Genomic DNA, 18,499 nt, shown 5'->3' with positions numbered 1-18,499 from the left:
AGATAGCAAGGCAATTCTTTAGGTTGTTAAAGGAAAAGGACAGGAAATAGGGTAGTAGCTAGAGGTAGATGCAGGAGTCTAAGTAAGGTTTAGTGTTTCTTTTTGGTTTTCAGATTGGAGAGACATAAGTTCAAAAAGGTATCAGCAAGAGGGTAGAGCTACAAATATATAGAAGATGGAAGGGTCTGTACTGAGGCAAGGAAGATGTAGAAGTTGGAAAGACGTAGGGGCCATTCAGGCAGTATAATCTACAGAACTTGAGAACCTGGATTTGGAGGGTGATTGAAAGGAAGGAGTTTAACATCATTCTCAGGTTTGTGGCTTAGGTGACTATATATTATTTACCACTCACAAGGTAGGGCACAAAGTAGCAGAAATGGTTGGGGCTTTACAAAAGAAAAAAAAAATGAGGAAAGGTCTATGAGAAGGAAAGAAAGATGAGGCTGGCTTTGCAAACTGATTTTGAAGTTATGTTTGATACCCAAATGGAAATACTGAGTGGGCAATATGATATTTCAGAGCTAATACTGAGATGACCAGGCTCATTAGTATAACCATAATAGGTAAAGCCATGTGTTTTCATGCCATCACCCAGGAAAAGAACATTAAAGAAGAAAAAATATATTAAGGAAGAACAGAGTGAGGTTCAGAACATGGCCCTGGGGAGTCTTTAAGGTAAAATACAGAATATTCAGGAAATTCATATCCATTAAAATCTACTACTGTTTTCCTTCCTAATTTCTGAAACAAGAGAAACATTTTATACTTGTATATTTTTCAAAGCTGACAAACATGCAGAAAACTAAACTGAATCTCTCAATAATGACATTATTGATTACCATTTCAGCAACATACATTATGATAAAATATTAAATGCTCATTGGTACTCTATATGATCTTTTTTTTTTTTAAAAGTAAATCAACATAAAACTAGTAGGATATGCGTTTAACTCTGTGAATGAGTGATGTTTTTGCCAAAGTTAGACAATCATCTAAAAGAAAAAGAAGGATAAGAGAAAACTCTGTTTTCTAAATCTTACAAGTTCAAAAATAATACTCTCTGGCTATTCATTCAACAAACATGAGACACTGAGAATAGAGAGAGATAAAGATAAAGCATAGTCCCTGACCGTTGAGGAGCTCTCAACCCATACCACGGAAGATACTAAAAGTGCACTGTGGTCCATGGGCCAAATCTGGCCCAATGCCTGTTTCTGAAAGGCAAAGTTTTATTTTAACAGTCACATGCACTTGTTTACATATTGTCTATGTTTTTGTACTAATACAGCAAAGTTGAGTAGTTGCAACAAAGCTGCAACCTTATGGCCTGCAAAGCCTAAAATATATATTATCTGTCCCATTACAGAAAAAGCTTGCCAATCCCTGTTATAAAGCAGATTTAAGCCTATAGAAAATATTATTTCCTCAAGGAGATAATATTGTCTCAGGGTGCTGGAGCAGGTTTCACAGAAAAAAACAATACTTAAGGATAAGTAAAAGCTCAACAAGAACAGGAAATGAAGAAATATCACACACAAAGGTAAGGATAAGAGAACACTGTATTTTAGGAAAACAGGAATGTGTATAGTCCATCTAGCATACAGCATATTGGGGATGTGGTAAGTGAAAGAATGGCAGAGAATACTTTCACTGATCTTCCCTGCCTATGCTGCCAAGCTCATGTGAGCAGGAAGTAAAATCTACAATTTTAATGGTATACTCTAAGGAAAATATAATTAGAAAACACAATTAGGCTGGTAAAATGGATTATGGTTATCTTGTTGGGAGTTTGTTTGTTTGTTTATTTATTTATTTAGACCACACATGCAGGGGGTGGGGGGACAGATTGGAGGGAGAGAAAGAATCAGATGGGGTTCGATCCCATGACCCTGAGATCATGACCTGAGCTGAAATCAAGAGCCAGACGCTTAACTGACTGAGCCACCTGGGTGTCCCTTGTCAGGAGTTTAAATTTGATACTACTCTCAATGAATGGAAGATTATCATTTATCAAAAAAGTTAAAATATTGGGGTTTATGAATGAGTTAAGTTTTTTGAAATTAGAATAGATTCATTGTTTTCCTTTTAATGTTATTCTCACTGATTTGTATTCTGACATGATTTTCTGAATGGGGAACAAAGAGTAAGATTACACTCTTTACCCCCAAACGCAGAAACTGCATAAAATCCTGAGCATACAAATGGATGTTATGTTGCACTTCTGAATGCCATGCAACTCATCATCTGTCACAGAAGGGAAAAAAGGCTGAGCAAGTTAGCTGCAGGTAATAGGACACAGAGAAAGTGGTTAAGCAACGGCATGGTATGATCCAGTATGGGTTTTAGAAAGCCTAACTCCAGTGACAGAAAGGGAAGATGGGACTGAAGTATGAGAGATACAAGAGGGGAGAATAGTCGAGAAGGGGAGACTTGGCGATTTGAAAGACAAAGTTCAAGGCACAAGTACCAACAAAGGAAACGGGTTCAGTATGTATTAAGAAGAGACTAAATTGATGAGAGAGAGGTAGAGGACTATGAAGTTGAGTTTGTAGCTTGGAAAACTGTGAATGCAACTGTTAAGGGAATGAGAGAATACATGAAGCAGAGGAAGAAGAAATCTTGGGGGAAAGAAATATCTATTCTAGATATTTGTTAGGTATTTTAGATAGGTTGATGTGAGGAGCCTTCATATATCCAAGTGTATCCCTTCAGTTGGCAACTGAAAATACAGTGCTGAACCTTTGAAAAGAGGTCTGTTTAGAAGACATGAGATTTGGAAGTCATGGTAGTTGAAATCATAGGAATGGATGAAATTTCCTCAGGGTTGGGTATACACGTGAAGGGAACTAAATAAAGCAAAGACAAGACAGAGAAAAATTTTGTATTTAATAGGAGATAGAGTAAGAACTAGTCAGAAGAGAAACAGGATAATAATAAAAGTAATGTTGCAGAGGTCAAATGCAGAGTTTCAAGAAAAGAACAGTTTTATCACACAGAATAAAGAGTCAAGTTTTTCAGATGTATGTATATATTACCTACAAAATAAAAAGCCATGAGCCATTAGTGGTTAAGGGTAAAGGCTCTGAATTCGAGGGATCTGGGCTCAATGCCAGTTCAGCTATCGTGAACAAGTTAAACTTTCCATGCGTCAGTTTTCAATCTGTAATGTATGTAATAGTACTTATCTTCCTCACAGGATTGTGGTGAGGAATAAGTGGGATAATGTAAAGTACTTAGAGCCAGCACATATAGGAAGTAATTGAATGTTGGCAGCTATTACTAAAATATTTTCTACCAGGAAAGAAAACAGCAAATCACCGTGAACTACTTTGCTACTGGAGCCAAAAAGCCAACAAATGTTAAATATCAAGGATACAAAACATGACCATACCTTTATATAAAACTATAGTACATTTTAACTGGAACCACTGTGTGGAGTTATATGGCAAGATAAAAATGGGAATATACAACACAACAAAACATAAATGGGTCTTCAGTTTGAGAAAAAACTAACACCAAAATTATCTATACAAAAGATTTCTCGTACTGCCCAAGAACCCACCAGCAGGTGGAGCCCTCTAGAATGTGTTGGTAAACAAACTCCCTATGGTAAAAAAGGATGACTCATTAGGATGTCTAAATTTTATTCCTTAAAGATAGTTAACTCCCTCTGCTTTAATCCCCAAATAACTTTATTAGTAGCAAGGTTTCTGACATATCTCAACACTGATATTAATATTTTGACTATTGACAGAGATTCTAGAATATAAAATCTAGAATTCTCTAATATTTTATAAACTAAAACATTAGTAATTCTGGTTTTGAAACTGGATAATGAAAACTGAGTGATCTGACTTTTGAGATGCCCTTGAGAAATCTATCAGGCTAAGGCCCTAGATCATAAAGCACCCTTGTGATGTCCAGCTTAAAATAGTCTAAGAAAGCCCAGGATTATTCTACCTGTGGCCACTACAGTGACAAATATAAATCAGATCAAGTCTTTGTGATCACCCCTAATTTTTTTGACCTTAGATGAACTATTAGTTAACTATCTAGACCTACACTTAAAAGAAAATCAGAATTACCAGGTGATTAAAAAAAAAAAAAGCAACTAAAATGAGGCAAAGTTTAACTTTATTCTGTAAATAACAATTAACTATATCCACCTGTCTCTGCATGCGTACTAGAAGCTCCTAAAACAATGTGAAAATTAATGTAAAACAATAAGTTATTCAGAATATTCAAGTAAGGGAACTGTCCAAACCTATGTTTATTGTCTGAAATAAACAGTATCAATATCACCATTACAAGGTTCTAGATGACAGTGTCCACACCCACAGGCATTCATTGCTTCAACAAGATTTGTTTGTTCAAGTTTTGCCCGTAACAGAAGAAGAGATTCAACTATTATGTTTTTATGGCATATCTATAGACAATTAACACCCTAACTCACTGATTTCTCTGAGCCCCTTCCCTGTGCTGCCAACCTCACCTGCTCAGGGACTAAAATCTACAATTTGAATGCTACCCTCTAAGGAAAACATAATTAGTTTTTAAATCACAATGAAAGAACAAAACAAAAATCCCAGATACCACAGTGTAGTCCAAAATCAAATACAAGTGATTTTTGCTTACCCAATTAGAGTATAAGACCTGATTTCTACAATTAGAATTTAACATGTTACAACACAACTACAAATAAAATATTAACAAAGCCAGAGACTTTGTGGCATCTAGTCCTTAGGCAAACCTATTTAAGCATACTTGGCTACATAGGTGCACCTGCACACAAAAATTAAAAGTACATTAGATGACTCTCTCTGACATGATAAAAACAGCTATCATGTTCCCCTTTGACAGTAATAACCCTTAAGTCAGGGAAATCAAAATACTAAACTAGGCACAAAATCTTTAATTCATTACTTTTCCATTTAGGGATACTTAGTATACAATCTTGGCTACTTTGTATCAGAGAGATGACTCAATGAACACAATGAATCTGCCTGATGAACCAATGAGTGAATCATATATGATCTCTATCGCCAAGAGATCCAAATTATAAATCATGTGGCTTCAGTTTATGTATTCAGAACGCCTTATGACCTGATAATGCTGGTTAAATGAGAGAGATCCCGAAAACTTTGCAATCTGTTCCATAAAGCGCAAAAAGTCTTACTCCGTACATAAAGTGGCTTGGTTCAGATTTTTTATTCTAAGTTTGATTTCCTGGGAAATATTTTACAACAACAAAGCCAACTTCAAAGGAATTTGTTCTAATTTTTTCAATACCCTAAGAAATAAAAAACCCCACAAAAATGGAATATTACGAAATTCTATTATTCGATGGGTGGTCTGAGTAGAAAAACCTATGCATGTCAGTTTTACATATACCAGTTTTAATCAAGAGAAGTAAGGTTCAGAAGGGCTGTTATTTCTCTCGTATTACAGAGCTTATGGGTAGCACTCAGAGTACAACATTTCTCCGGAAATAACCAAAATATTAATACGGAAAAGCTACACACTGCTTCTTTTAGTATCAATACCAAGAATCCGAAAGCCCACTGGAAACCCAGCAATTCGGCAAGTCTTCGTACACGTCAAAGAGTTATTCAATGTCTGGAACCTTACTTATTTTACGACAGCATCCAAATGACTTGTACTAAAAATTCCCTCTGAGGCATCAACTTTTTGGAGCCAGATTCTCGGCGGCTCTATCAGAGCCATAGGGAGGGTCAAACACAGAGCTACAACCTTAGGCATCAAGCCCAAACTCAACGTAGGGTGTGTCCGGGTTGTTGTGGAGCCCGTTCTACTGCCCTTTCGTGGGAGGGTGCCTCATGCTTCCCAGAGATGACGCCCTCCATGACTCTTACCCCGCGTGACAGCGCGACCTGAGGGAGGGAGTCTTGCTGGAGGCGGCAAGAGCGACGCCCGCCCCCTTCCCCACCTCTTTCCCTGGGAGGCCCCTCTCGACCAGGGCCTCCACTATGACCACCAGCTCGACGCCCGTTAAGCGGTGAGGGCAGAGGGGCTCCCGGCCTACTCCAAGCCGTCGCAGCCAAGACAGTGAAGAGGGTTCCCCGCAAGGGGCCGAAGAGGAGGAGCCAGTAGGAGCCCGGCCCTTCCCCCCAGCGGGCTTACCCTCCACCGCCTCCTACACGTTGCAGCCGCCCCGCTTCCTTGCGGAGGAGCCCGAAGCACTGCGTCCAGCAGCAGTTCCCCATCGCATGCCGCCCAGGCGCCGCCGCTCCTCCTCCTCCCGCTCAAAGCCCACACTCAGGCCCGGCAGCCGCATCCGCGCGGCACGAGCCGAATGAGGCTTCGGGGACCAAGGGCGGGCCAGCCGGAGCGCGGCGGCGTGAGGGGCTGAGGTGACAGGAGGGACAGGCGCTCGGAACAAAGGCAGCGGTTACTCTACCGGCCACCTAGTCGCCGCCGCTTGGGGGAGGAGTGTGAGGCTGCGGGCTTTGGACTCCCTCCCCGTCCGCGTGGACCTCTCGCTCGCCTCCGGACCCCAACCTAGCACAAGTGACCGCCCCCAGCCCCTGAAAGAAGCCAGGCGGCGCGCGTCGGGCGCCCAGGCCCCGCCCTCCCGTGCGCCCCGGCCGCCGCCTCGCTGCCGCCGCTGCCACACCCCCGCCTCTCCCGGGTCCAATAGGGTGCCCTCCCTCTGTGGCCCCGCCTCCTCCGGCCACTGGTTCTTACGTCACTTCCACAAACCCCAGTGTTTTCAGCTTCTACCTTGCGGCTAGTCCAGTTGCTGGTTGTGGGTGTTTGTTTCGTTGGACCTTGACCTGACTAGAAATCTCCTTTTCTCCTTGCGTTTCCCGTTTCTGGCTCCTGAGCATTTCCTTGTGTCGCAACGGTCCAGGCTGAACGTCGAACTTTGTACCAAAGCCTTACGAACGGCTTACCTAGAGCCCAAGGCCAGGAGTCACCGGGTATGAGAAGGGGCACTTTGTGTAGTGTGTGCTTAGGTTTTGTTAATACCGCACCGTGAGTGGCAAATAGAGTCAAGGGACTGATTGACGTTTTGAACGTACCAAGAATTTTTTCTCCTCTGGTCTCTAGTTTGCGTTTCTATCTCCGTACTGTCAATATTGTAGAAAAACTTTTTAATGGCGATCCACTGGCCTCTTTTTGTTTTGTTTAAAATCAAATCTTCAAACAATTTCGGATGGGTAGTTGTCGTCCAGAGGAAGTAAGAGGGCTAGGGTTTTTCAGGGACACCAGCCTTTCCGACCCAAGCGTGCCGCCGGGAACTGTAGCAGATGGGAAGAGATAGCTACTCAGACGCGACTTGGTCTGCTGCATCCTCAAATGCTGTAAAACTCGGGTTTTGTAGTTGGCCTTAAAATCGAATACAAGGGGGAAAAAAATCGGATATAAGGCGTGGTTTAACAAGCGCCTAGTCCTTTGGATAAAATGCCTTTTTTTTTTTTTTACTGTGTCTATTTTTATAGCCTATTTTAATTTAATCTAGGAAAATTGTATTTTAGAAAATTGTTATTAATGAAAAAATCTTCTTGAGCTATTCATTTTCTTGTTTCCTGAAATCTAGGTCGAACTGGGTTTCAGTCTTAGCACTGCTACCTAAATAATTTTGACCTTATTTGGGTCCTAGTCGTTTTTGTAACCAAGTGCCTAACAATATGTTTGGCCCAATGGTCTGCAATCAGTGAATGTTAGTGGAATGACTGAATGACTTCCTAAATAGCAACTGTATTTTCTATCCCTCTTTCAACCCCTAAAATCAAGCAAATATATTGGTGAAATAATCTTTAAAAATTCAACTATAAAGCTATAAAGCAAGCTGTGGAATACTACTCAGCAACAAAAAAGGAGCATACTATTGATACACACATATAAAATGAATCTGCAGAAGATTATATGGAATTGAAAAGCCAGTCTCAAAAGCTTTCATATTGTATAATCCATTTATATAACATTCTAGAAATGACAAAATTATAGGAACAGAGAACAGATAGCATGGTTGCCAGGGGTCAGGGAGTAGGGAATGGAATCTTGTGATGGAAAACCTGTATCTTGGTTGTGTCAATGTCAGTATCTTGTTTGTGATACTACATTACAGTTTTGCAAGATGTTACCATTGAGGAAAACTGGGTAAAGGGTATATGTGGTGATTTCTGTATTTTTCACAGTTGCATGTGACACCACAATTACGGACACTTGATGGATACTTTTTGCTATAGGCATTCTTATAAACCGCTATTAAAAGTAGATCTGGGGCGCCTGAGTGGCTCAGTTGGTTAAGCAACTGCCTTCGGCTCAGGTCATGATCCCAGAGTCCTGGGATGGAGTCCCACATCAGGCTCCTGGCTCGGTGGGGAGCCTGCTTCTCCCTCTGACCCTCTCCCCTCTCACGCTGTTTCTCTGTCTCTCTCTCTTTCTCTCAAATAAATAAATAAATAAATAAAATCTTTAAAAAAAAATATAAAAGTAGATCTGAACTCCATTAAGGATATGAACGATCCTCAGAATCAGTACAAATGATTAAAACATTTAAAAATTGACTTCACTAATCAAAACAATGCAGATTAAAACACAAAGAGAAGTCATTGTTCACTTGTCAGGTCGACAAAAATTTATAAATGAAGTGTTCAGTTTTTGCAAAGGGACAGTGGAATAGTATTCTCTACTATTAGAGATAGTGAAACTCATTCTGAAAAATCATTTGGAAATATTTGTCAAGAGCCAGAAACAAACTTAATGCTCAATAATTGAAAGATGGTTAAATTTGCTGGTATGGTCTTATTACATAACCATCTGAAATATGTTTTGAAAAAACTTTAATAGCATGGCAAAATGCTGCTGAGTAATGTATGAAAAAATCGGGATAGAAAATTATATATATTGTGTGTTCCAAATCATGTTTAAAACAAAGCATATACATTCTTACATATATTCCTAGGGGAAAATAAAAGCTATTTGATAAATAACAATATTAATATTATATCAAAAATGTGGATTTGGGGAGATTTTTTTTCTTTGTATTTTCTCAATTTTTAAAAAGTATCTGAAAAAATTTTTTTAATCTGGCCTATCAGCAGGAAAGATTAATTGATAGCCAGCTTAATTAAATTTTATAACAAATGCAAACATTTAGAAAGTGATGAGGATATAAATGTGGGTGGAATCTAGTAAATTGAGCTACTTAATTTTTTTCTAGAAATGTATTAAATTATGAAGCTAATATAAGTGGTTACTGGAATTTATCATGCAATTTTTCACCAAATTTGACATCAGGAATCTTATCTTCATTGCAATGTAGCTTTAAAAGTTTGTAAACATTCAGTTGAATGATCTGCTGTTAGTTAAGCAGAATTAACAGGGAGAAACCCTATAACTGGAAGGGATGTTTGTAAAGCAGATGGAACTCCTTCATTTTACAGATGAGAAAGAGGACTCCTAGAGGAATTACATGATTTGCCCAGAGTCACTCACTCAATCAAAGGCATAAGATAAAGAAAACCCAGGTCTCTGGACAACAAGCCTTGTTGTGCTTCTGCCATGGCCCAGTATTGTGTCACTAATCCTACATTTGGGCATGGTTATGGAATCAGTAAAGACAGTAGTCAAGTATACTCTGGTAAGATTTATATGTTTATTATCACAGCGAGAGCATTCATTTATATGGCAGTTTGCCAGGTAGACTATTCAATTTACCAGTAGAGACAGATTATCTACAGTGATGGCCACTTAATATCAGCTTGCTAGAGACCCCATCTACCCACCTTCCAGGTAGCAGGACTTTTCCTTCCCCATGCCTTGCAAAGGTCCTTTCTCTAGTGGTTATTCTGAAGTCAAATGAAGAGTTTTTCTCATGGATAGTCTGGAGTCAGTCAGCATGCAGTCTGTACCTCTAGTTGTCTTCTGGATTATGAGGTTCCAAATATGAATCTCTTTTTGACCAGAATTCCTCTACTGGCTACTAATCACTTCTTATTGTCTTGAGATCAGTTGCTACAATCATGTTTTTCTGGGGGTTAGGAGGTTCTAGTAAGGGAAGAATTCTGTGCTCTCCATTACCACAGTGGTCCAAGAGTGGACATAAATTCATTCTTTTAATTCAGTGGAGCAGGATACTAGATACAATGGCTATAATGTATTGATAATGAGATAATAAAATTTACCTGGTGGGTTTGTTGTCAGGATAAATGATTAAGCATTTAATCGAGAACTTAGTATAATATTAAAAGCAAGTGCTTAGGGGCGCCTGGGTGGCTCAGTCAATAAGTGTCTGCCTTTGGCTCAGGTCCTGATCCTAGGGTCCTGGGATCGAGCCCCACATCGGGCTCCCTGCTCGGCAGGAAGCCTGCTTCTCCCTCTCCCACTCCCCCTGCTTGTGTTCCCTCTCTCTCGCTGTGTCTCTGTCAAATAAATAAATAAAATCTTAAAAAAAAAAAAAAAGCAAGTGCTTAGTATAATATGATTATACTATAATTTCTATAATGTACTATGTATACTGTACTAGAATTACCCATAATACCCTAAATATAATATAAATATTAGCTGTTTTTTTATTGTCCTCAGATTGAAGGAGATGTTCATCAACAAGTTATTTTTTCCTTTGTAACTGTATCTCTAGCATCCTGTGAAAAACGCTTAAGTTTTTCAAAATTCTACCTCTTCGACATGCACTCAGTCATACTTGACACCACTGCTTGAAGTCAGGCTCTAAGAAAGTGTGGCCTACAGGGAGGAAAGTATTCTCCATCTCTCAGGCCTTGTCTGTCCCATGATCTGCCTCTTATCAGGATGATTGAAAGTAAGATTATTCACTGATTTATGGGGAGACCTCACCCCCTACCAACTAGGAGTATTTGTCTTGGGAAGACAAATAGAACATTCTCTTCATAATATAATAATCCAGTATCATTATGGTTACTAAAGTCTTACATAGTCAATCTTAAGTAATATGTGAAAGAACAATAGTCCAGTCCAGGTTTAACTTGATCCAGTATTGCCTAGTTCTTTTGTACATATGTATGTCCATTATAAAGTGAAAATTTAGGTGCACTAAGGCTGGCTGCAGCAACTTAGTGCTCAACAGTGGCTCAATGATGAACATATTTCCATAAGAATAAGTAACACTTTGCAGGCACATCATAGCTTAATTTCATACATAAAAACCAAATATTTCTCCAAAAAAGTCCAAGTGAACCAACTCTGCCAACAATGCAAACCTTTGTGTTATTAGGCAGTGTTAGCTCTTTAAATCATCTTGATTTTCAGTTTTATTTAATGGGATGACTTTGCTAAAACCTGTTTTATACCCCCCGCCTCACAGGCACACATTTGTTTTTATAATAAAAATCGGAACTAAAGGGGCGCCTGGGTGGCTCAGTTGGTTAAGCAACTGCCTTTGGCTCAGGTCATGATCCTGGAGTCCCGGGATCGAGTCCCGCACCGGGCTCCCTGCTCAGCGGGGAGTCTGCTTCTCCCTCTGACCTTCCCCCCTCTCATGTGCTCTCTCTCTCTCTCTCTCATTCTCTCTTTCAAATAAATAAATCTTTAAAAAAAAAATCGGAACTAAATTATATACCATTTGTGCCAGGCATCACTGTAAATGTATATTAGTGCATTTGGATAATAGAATTACTACTATCACTCTCATTTTACAAATGGCAATACTAAAACATAAAGAGGATATTAAAAACTTGAGTTGAAGAGTTGGGATTTGAAAGCCTAGACACAGAGCCAGTTGCAATCATTGCTATGTTATGCTCTTTTTCTGGGTTGTAGGATTAGGTTCAATCAAATTAAGTATGACATTTCAGTAAGAGATAATACAGATAGTAACTATGTGAAGATCTTAGTAATATAAGAATTAGGAAAAAATCTAAGGGAGGCCAGTATTTTAACAATTAAAATTATTAAGAGACCTCTCTAGGTATTGAGATTACAAGTCACTTAGTCTTTTTCAATTTTGTGGGGGAATTTATTAAAACAGTTTGATGTAGTTTCCTGTATCAAGTTATGACTAAGAGACAAGTGTCATTTAACTAGGGACACCTATATAAAGTAAAAGATGGCAATAGCAACTTTAGAATTCAGTAAATAGGAAATTAGTAGAATGACTTAATGAATGTTGCACATTGCAACTTATATTACAAACAAGCAGCTTTACATAGTTTTATAATATAGTTCATTTAGGGGACAAAATGAAGTACATTTTTAATCTGTGAATCCATATATTGATTTCTATATTAATTTAGATGATTTCAATTGTAAAATATTTTTAATAGCATCTTGGAATTTCTTGAGAAAAGGAGGGGGAGCCACTAGTTCCAGGGTGTACCTTCTGAAATTTGATTTAATCATTCTAGTCTCAGTACTCAGCATGGGTATTTTTTAAAAAAGCTCCCCAGTAACACTAATGTGCCACCAACAAAGAGAACCACTGTTCAACAACAGAGGTTGGCAAATACAGCCTGCAGCTGCCTATTTTTGTAGAAAAAGTTTTATTGGAACATGGCCATCATGTATTACGTGTCATCTATGTCTACATTTGTGCTACAATAGTAGAGTAGGTGCTACAAAGACCATATGGTTTACAAAGCCGAAGATACTTTATATCATACAGAAAAATAAATTCAAAATGGGTGGAAGACCTACATGTGAGACAGGAGCTCATCAAAATCCTAGAGGAGAACACAGACAGTGACCTCTTTGACATTGGCTGTAGCAACTTCTTACTAGATATGTCTCCTGAGGCAAGGGAAATAAATGCAAAAATAAACTATTGTGACTTTACTAAATAGGGTTTCAAAACCACTTTTTTCTTTAGTTCTAGGAGGCTGACATCAGGTTGGGCATAGGAAACTAAAGAGCAAGTCTGAAATAGTATTTTTCATGATCTTTAGGAGGTTCTTTGGTTTGACTTTCAATTGGTTCTTAGGCTTTGGATTTGTTATTTTCAGTTCAGAGTACTTAGTGAATTCTAAAAATTGTGTTGGGACTTCCGGGCAGGGCTGGATTTCTAGATACACATACAGTGTCTGTCACATAGCCTGTACTTGCCAATGAACAAGTGTTTACAATGGACTTCTTTCTAATCTGTGAGCTCATGATGGTTAGATCTGTGCTTCTAGGGCGGGCTCCAAACCAGTGGCTCAGTGATTACAGGGAACATATAATGTATTTTTCTCAGCAAAATAAATTCTCACTGTTGTGGATAGTAGCTTATACAATACCGAATATTTTACTTACTATTTGTAATGACATAATAAACATAAAAGGTACTATTCTAAAACAATATATACATTCATTCATGGATCTATGAAGCAATATTCATATTCTAAAAGGAGTACTAGATAGGAGATAAATTGAGTTAACCTTTAATTATGTTATATTTGAAATTTACACAATGTAAAATACGAAAGTCAGAGCTTGTTCCGATTTTTGTCCGTAGAGGAAAATATTTTCAAATGCAGATTTTAAACTATCATTGACTCTCTATGGAAGGCTGGATTTTTCCATGCTTTTTCTTTCAGATCTTGAGAACCACTGAGTATCTGATAGCTATCAGACCAAAAGATACAGTGTTTATTCCAAAGTCAAATTGTTTGGTTTACTTCTGTTCTCTTTTTTTTGTAGGTCTTCCAATTGGTATAAATTGTATTTCTTGTGACTAAAAGACTTCTAGAACTCATCAGGGAAATACAAATCAAAACTACAATGAGATACCACCTCACACCAGTCAGAATGGCTAAAATTAACAAGTCAGGAAACGACAGATATTGGCAAGGATGCAGAGAAAGGGGAACCCTCTTATACTGTTGGTGGGAATGTAACCTGGTGCAGCCACTCTGGAAAACAGTATGGAGGTTCCTCAAAAAGTTAAAAATAGAGCTACCCTAAGATCCAGCAATTACAGTACTAGGGATTTGCCTCAAAGATATAAATGTAGTGATCCAAAGGGGCACCTGCACCCCAATGTTTATAGCAGCAATGTCCACAATAGCCAAACTATGGAAGGAGTTGATGTCCATTGACAGATGAAAGGATAAAGAAGATGTGGTGTATATATACAATGGAATACTACTCAGCCATCAAAAAATTGAAATCTTGCCATTTGCAACGACGTGGATGGAACTAGGGGGTATTATGCTAAGTGAAATAAGTCAATCAGAGAAAGACAATTATCATATCTCACTCATGTGAAATTTAAGAAACAAAACAGGATCATAGTGCAAGAGAGGAACAAATAAAATAAGATAAAATCAGAGAGGGAGAGAAACTGTAAGAGACTCTTAATCATAGGAAACATACTGAGAGTTGCTGGAGGTGGGGGGGAATGGGGTAACTGGGTGATGGACATTAAGGAGGGCATGTGATATAATGAGCACTGGGTATTATATAAGATTGATGAATCACTGACCTCTATCTCTGAAACTAATAATAAATTATATGTTAATTAATTGAATTTAAATTAAAAGAAAAGACTTCTAGAACTATTTACACTAAAAATTAGCAGCCAATCACCTCATTTCATAGCAAGGAAACCACAACCCAGAGAAGTTAGGAAGTAGAGTTAGAACTAAATTCAGAAGTCCAAATTAAGAATGCTAACCCTGACTTCTTTAAATAATTCAGTTGCTAATTCTTATTGAAAACTATTTTGAGGGGCGTCTGGGTGGCTCAGTCGTTAAGCGTCTGCCGTCAGCTCAGGTCATGATCCCAGGGTCCTGGGATCGAGCCCCCTCCCCCCGCCCCGCATCGGGCTCCCTGCTCAGCGGGAAGCTTGCTTTTCCCTCTCACATTCCCCTTGCTTGTGTTCCCTCTCTCGCTCTGTCAAATAAATAAATAAAATCTTAAAAAAAAAAAAAGCTATTTTGAAATGTTGGATTGATCTAATTCTTTCCAAGTCCACTGTTAATTTCTCAATCCAAGCATTTAATACTCCTAGATATCTGTGGTATTTTATTTATTTATTTATAGATTTATTTATTTATTTGAGAGAGAGAGTGTGTGTGGGGAGGGGCAGAGGGAAAGGAAGAGAGAGAACCTAAGCAGACTCCTGCAGAGCAGGGAGCCTAATGCAGGGCTTGATCTTACAACTCTGAGATCATGACCTGAGCTAAAATCAAAAGTCAGCAGCTTAACTGACTGAGCCACAGAGGTACCCCGATATCTACAGTATTTTAAATTGGACTTTGTGCATCTAGTTTCTTTTTACTCCACTTCATCTTGTTTTTGTTTCTGAATTTATTTATTCTCTACTAAGTATGCCAAGTAGTCTTTAACAATTTTTAAAATGATTATGAAATATTTTATCTTTATAATATAATATTATCTTAGATAAAGAAATACACTCTGGGAGGGAGACTTATGCTCAAGGAGTTTACTGGGACATGCTCTTGGGGTCAACACCTTTAAGGGGGGTGAAGAAAGTCTTGGGGACAGGGTCTCTTAGGTTGCTTCTGTATCTTGGCTATTGTAAATAATGGTGCAGTAAATATAGGGGTGCATATATCTTCAAATGAGTGTTTTCATTTTCTTTGGATAAATACCCAGTGATGGGATTACTGGATCATCTGGTATTTTTATTTTCAATAAATTTGAAATTTGAGGAAGCTTAATTCTTTTTTGCAGTGGTCGCACCAATTTATATTCCCACCAACAGTGCACAAAAATGACCTTTTCTCCACATTCTCGCCAACACTTTTTATTTCTTGTCTTGATTTTAGCCATTCTGACAGGTGTAAGGTGATATCTCACTGTGGTTTTAATTTGCTTTTTTCTGATGGTGAGTGATGTTGAGCATCTTTTCATGTGTCTGTTGGCTATCTGGATTTCTTTGGAAAAACATCTATTCAGGTCCTCTGAGCATTTTTAACTTGTTTGTTTTTGTGTGTATGTTAAGTTGAATAAGTTCTTTATATATATTGGATATTAACCCCTTATCAGATAGATCATTTGCAAATACCTTCTCCTATTCAGTAGGTTGCCTTTTTTAAATTGATGGTTTCCCCCGCTGTGCAAAAGCTTTTTAGTTTGATATAGTCCCAATAGTTTATATTTGCTTTTGTTTCCCTTGTCTTAGGAGACATATCTAGAAAAATATTGCTATGGCTGATGTGAGAGAAATCACTGCCTGTGTTCTTTTCTAGGATTTTTATGGTTTCAGGTCTCACATTTAGATCTTTAATCCATTTTGAATTTTTATCTATAGTGTGAGAAAGTGGTCCAGTTTCATTCTTTTGCATGTAGCTGTCCAGTTTTCCTAACACCATTTGTTGAAGACACTGTCTTTTCCCCATTGTATATTCTTGCTTTCTTTGTCACAGATTGACAGTATAATTTTGGGTTTATTTCTGGGTTTTCTATTCTGTTCCATTGATCTATGTGTCTGTGTTTGTGCCAGTACCATACTGTTTTGATTACTACAGTTTTGAGTGGATAATGAAGATATAATATGTGTGTGTATATATATCACACACATATATGTATATATACACACAATGGAATATTAAGCAGCCTTAAAAAAGGATGAGATCAGGCCATTTGTGACAATGTGGATGGACCTAGAGGGTATTATGCTAAGTGAAGTAAGTCATAGTGAGAAAGACAAATACTGTATGATTTCACTTATATGTGGAATCTAAAAAAAAAAAAAAAGGAAAAAGCAGAATCACACGTATAAACATAGAGAACAAACTAATGGTTGGCAGTGGAGGGGGAGGTTGGGAGATGGACAGAATGAGTGAAGGGGAGTTGGAGAATACAGGTTTCCAGTTATGGAATGAATAAGTCACAGGAATAAAAAAGTGTGTGGTAGCTTCTCTTGTGGTGAACATAACATAATGTTTAAACTACACCTGAATCTAATGTAATGTTGTATGTCAACAACACTAAAATTAAAAAAAAATCATTTAAAAAAATCTTACAGACTTTACCAAAAAAAAAAGACTAAAGAGACGGAAGAGTTAAGTAGCTCTGGAGACCAGGCCTTGTACTCTTATATCTACCAGTCATGGGATGCAGGCTTATTCAAGGGAAAGGGCAAGGCCTTGGGTGAGGTGACTCTCTTTGGTTAAGGGCAATTCCTGGAGAGAACTCAACTGGAAACTGTCAACTGCCCAATTTTACTTGAATGCCCTAGGTCTGAACAGAGATCTAGGCAGCACACCACAGGATCTACTAAAATATATATATGTATGTATAACATATGAATGAGACATTCAGAATAAAGCAAACAGCCAGTATGTTGGAAAGAATAATGCAACTGCCAAAAGGTCCATGTCCTAATCCCTGGAACATGTGAATATCTTACCTTACATGGCAACAGAGACTTTGTAGATATGATTAACTTAAAGATTTTGCGATAGGTTTATTATCCTGGATGATACGTGAGCCTAATGTAATCATAAGGGAAGGTCAGAATCAGAGGAGATCTGATGATGAAAGTGGGGATTGGAGCAATGTGGCAGCAACCAAGCAATGCAATAGACTCTAGATGATGGAAAAACCAAAAAATAGACTCTCCTCTAGATCCTAGAAAGATCTTTGGCTACAATATGATTTTTGCCCCATAAGACCCATTTCAAATTTCTGAGCTTGAAATCTGTAGGGTAGTAAATTTGTGTTGTTTTAAACTACTAAATTTGTGGTAATCTGTTACCGTGACAATGAGAACTAATATGCCTGGGTATCAGAACCCCAGGTTAAGCAATAGATCATTAACCATGCCTCTGAGAATACCTGTATGCCTTTCTCCAGTCGCATTTCTCTCCCTTTCTACCAAAGGTAACAACTATTCTGAATATTAATTTTATCATTTCCTTACTTTTCATCATAGTTTTACCATATATATTATATACCATTAGTATTTATCTATTAATATATTATTAACAAGTATTATTATAAATATTAATATATAATATATTACATATTAGTATATGTTTCTAATGTATATTGTTAAGGGTTTATGTTTTATAGTATTCTGAAATTGCCCTATCATTCAGCATTGTGTTTTTGAGATTCAGCAATATGAATGTGTGAAGCTATGGTTCATTTTTTTACTGCTGTTAATATTCTAGTTTTATGAGTATATGGTAATTTAACTATCTTCCTGTTGGACATTAATCTACCTTTTCACACTTGATTTAATCAGCAAAATTTCTGCAGATTATCTTCCAAACTGATAAGGGAAAGGTCTGAGGAAAAGCATTTCAGGGAGATCAATGTGGTACTACAATCTTTCCCTTTCTATTGACCTCAGTTTCTTTCCTGGCAAATGAATAAATATCTTTCTCATTGTCATCACCTAACTTATATGGTAAGTTCCTAGATGATAGGAATTGTTTCGTTAAGCATATGTTTTATATTATACAATACTTTGTATAATGTTTTGCCGGTGTTGAATAATTATTAAATAATAATAGCAGTAAATGTTACATACTTCTTGCATGTAGGGGTCAGGACATTTTAGTTGCAAACAACAGAAACTCAACTTATACAAACTTAAGCAGAA

At 37.8% G+C, this 18,499-nt stretch overlaps 1 protein-coding gene across 1 annotated transcript in view; it reads right to left on the bottom strand.

Moving 5' to 3' along the window:
* Positions 1 to 6,566, bottom strand: part of AP1AR (adaptor related protein complex 1 associated regulatory protein) — a 38,449-nt gene extending 31,883 nt beyond the window's left edge. The window contains exon 1 of the mRNA XM_035030289.1: positions 6,142 to 6,566. Coding sequence (XP_034886180.1) covers positions 6,142 to 6,224 — 83 coding nt within the window. The 5' untranslated portion in view covers positions 6,225 to 6,566. The remainder of the gene's footprint in view (positions 1 to 6,141) is intronic.
* Positions 6,567 to 18,499: the final 11,933 nt, after the last annotated feature.

The sequence above is a fragment of the Mirounga leonina genome, unplaced genomic scaffold (assembly GCF_011800145.1).
Source record: "Mirounga leonina isolate KUSES-001 unplaced genomic scaffold, KU_Mleo_1.0 Mir_357, whole genome shotgun sequence".
NCBI classification, from domain to species: Eukaryota; Metazoa; Chordata; class Mammalia; order Carnivora; family Phocidae; genus Mirounga; species Mirounga leonina.
The sequence above is the reverse complement of the archived record's forward strand: the minus strand, read 5'-3'. Positions and strand labels throughout refer to the sequence as shown.